This window comes from Triticum urartu, chromosome 6, assembly GCF_003073215.2.
Source record: "Triticum urartu cultivar G1812 chromosome 6, Tu2.1, whole genome shotgun sequence".
Lineage (NCBI taxonomy): Eukaryota > Viridiplantae > Streptophyta > Magnoliopsida > Poales > Poaceae > Triticum > Triticum urartu.
Genome location: NC_053027.1, coordinates 332,094,981 through 332,096,428, shown reverse-complemented (window position 1 = coordinate 332,096,428; position 1,448 = coordinate 332,094,981). Strand labels below are relative to the sequence as shown.

At 51.7% G+C, this 1,448-nt stretch overlaps 1 protein-coding gene across 1 annotated transcript; it reads left to right on the top strand.

Annotated features, from left to right (window-relative positions):
• The first annotated feature begins 917 nt into the window (after positions 1 to 917).
• On the top strand, positions 918 to 1,181 carry LOC125516764 (ankyrin repeat-containing protein At2g01680-like). The gene has a single exon (XM_048682085.1). It carries the CDS (start codon positions 918 to 920, stop codon positions 1,179 to 1,181), a length of 264 nt encoding a protein of 87 aa, XP_048538042.1.
• Positions 1,182 to 1,448: the final 267 nt, after the last annotated feature.

Below are 1,448 nucleotides of genomic sequence, written 5' to 3'. Positions count from 1 at the left end.
CTTTTGGTGTTTCTCTGATTAAATAGATACTTATGTACCTAGAAATGATTTTTTATAAAAAATAAATAGCAAACTATGAGGCATCTGCAGTTCAAATTTGACCCGCTTCCAGCTGAATCAGCGGAAATTTGTCTTTTTCACGAGAGGTGGATCAAAACTTTTTACACCCAACCATTTTGTCAATTGTGCATTAAATATGTCCTAGTATTTTAGAAAATTGATTTGGTCCAATTTTGCAACAATTATTTGGTAGTTCCTTCACAAAAAACCTCCTTTCGGGCACTCAGAAAATGATTAAAAATAGCTAGAAAGATCAGAAATGCATAGAAATTGGTCCTTATCCATAAAATGTGGTCTAACTCTAGTGAAAATTTGTGTGGTGCCATTTTGCGAAATATTTTGAATAGCTACTTCACAAAATCCCTCTATTTTTAGTACTTAGACACTTTTTTAAATCACTGCTTTTTCGACCAATCAAGACTCTTCCCACGGATCGATGACATGGCGCCCATCCATCCATCCATCCATCTCTCCATCCCACATCCATCCATCCATCCATCTTCAGAAAAAAGGAAAATAAAATGAAAAAGAGATACCCCCACCCGCAGCCCAAACCCTAGGTTAGATCCCATCGACTCCCCCCATCGCACCCCTCCTGTCCTCGCAGCTGCCGCCACCTCCTCCCTCGATCCAGTCCTCTCCCCGGCCTCCTTTCCCTGATCCAGTTCTCTCCCCGCTGCTCCCACCCACTGCCGACCTCACAGCCCTCCTCACCACCGCCGCCGACCTCGTCCCTCCCTCCCCTCACCATCTCTCCCTACCCTATGCCCCAGATCGAGTCGAGCAGGTCGGCCAACGCACTAGGGTTCCGTTTGGTCAGCTCCGCGCCGGCTCTCCGGTTGGCCGCCCGCCCGACGATGGATCTCCTGCCGCTCTCCCACCAGGCGCTCTTCGCGGCCGTCCGATCCGCGGATGCCGAGGCCGTGCGCCGCCTCCTGGCCGTCGCCGAGGAGTCCGCGCTCTACGTCGCGGCGGAGGCCGGCGCGCTCGAGGTCATGCACCTCCTCCTCCCGCTCTACGACCTCGAGGCCGCCAAGCTCCGCTCCCGCCTCGACCTCGACGCCTTCCATGTCGCCGCCAAGCAAGGGCACACCAGTGAGCCCCTCCTCTCGCTCGATTAGTAGCTCGGGGTCTTCTTCAAGTTCTCCTACGGGGTGAGTTGCCCGAGCATTGTCCCGCCCATGCTAGCTGCTTGTTTAAACTTCGCAGTAGGTTCTCTCCTGAGCATTATCCGATGCAGGATATGTCATCCGTACGCGTTGTACTTTGATCTGCTTGGTTCTAGCAGTTACGTTGTTTTCGAGTGGATTTAGGCACTACCTGTTAGATCCAGTGCTTTGGATTCCCCAGTCACGTCAGGCGATGGGTTGCATGCTGATGATTACTGC

What these genes read in the sequence shown, in the direction of transcription:
- LOC125516764 (XM_048682085.1), top strand. Translation starts at nt 918, where the DNA reads ATGGATCTCCTGCCGCTCTCCCACCAGGCGCTCTTCGCGGCCGTCCGA.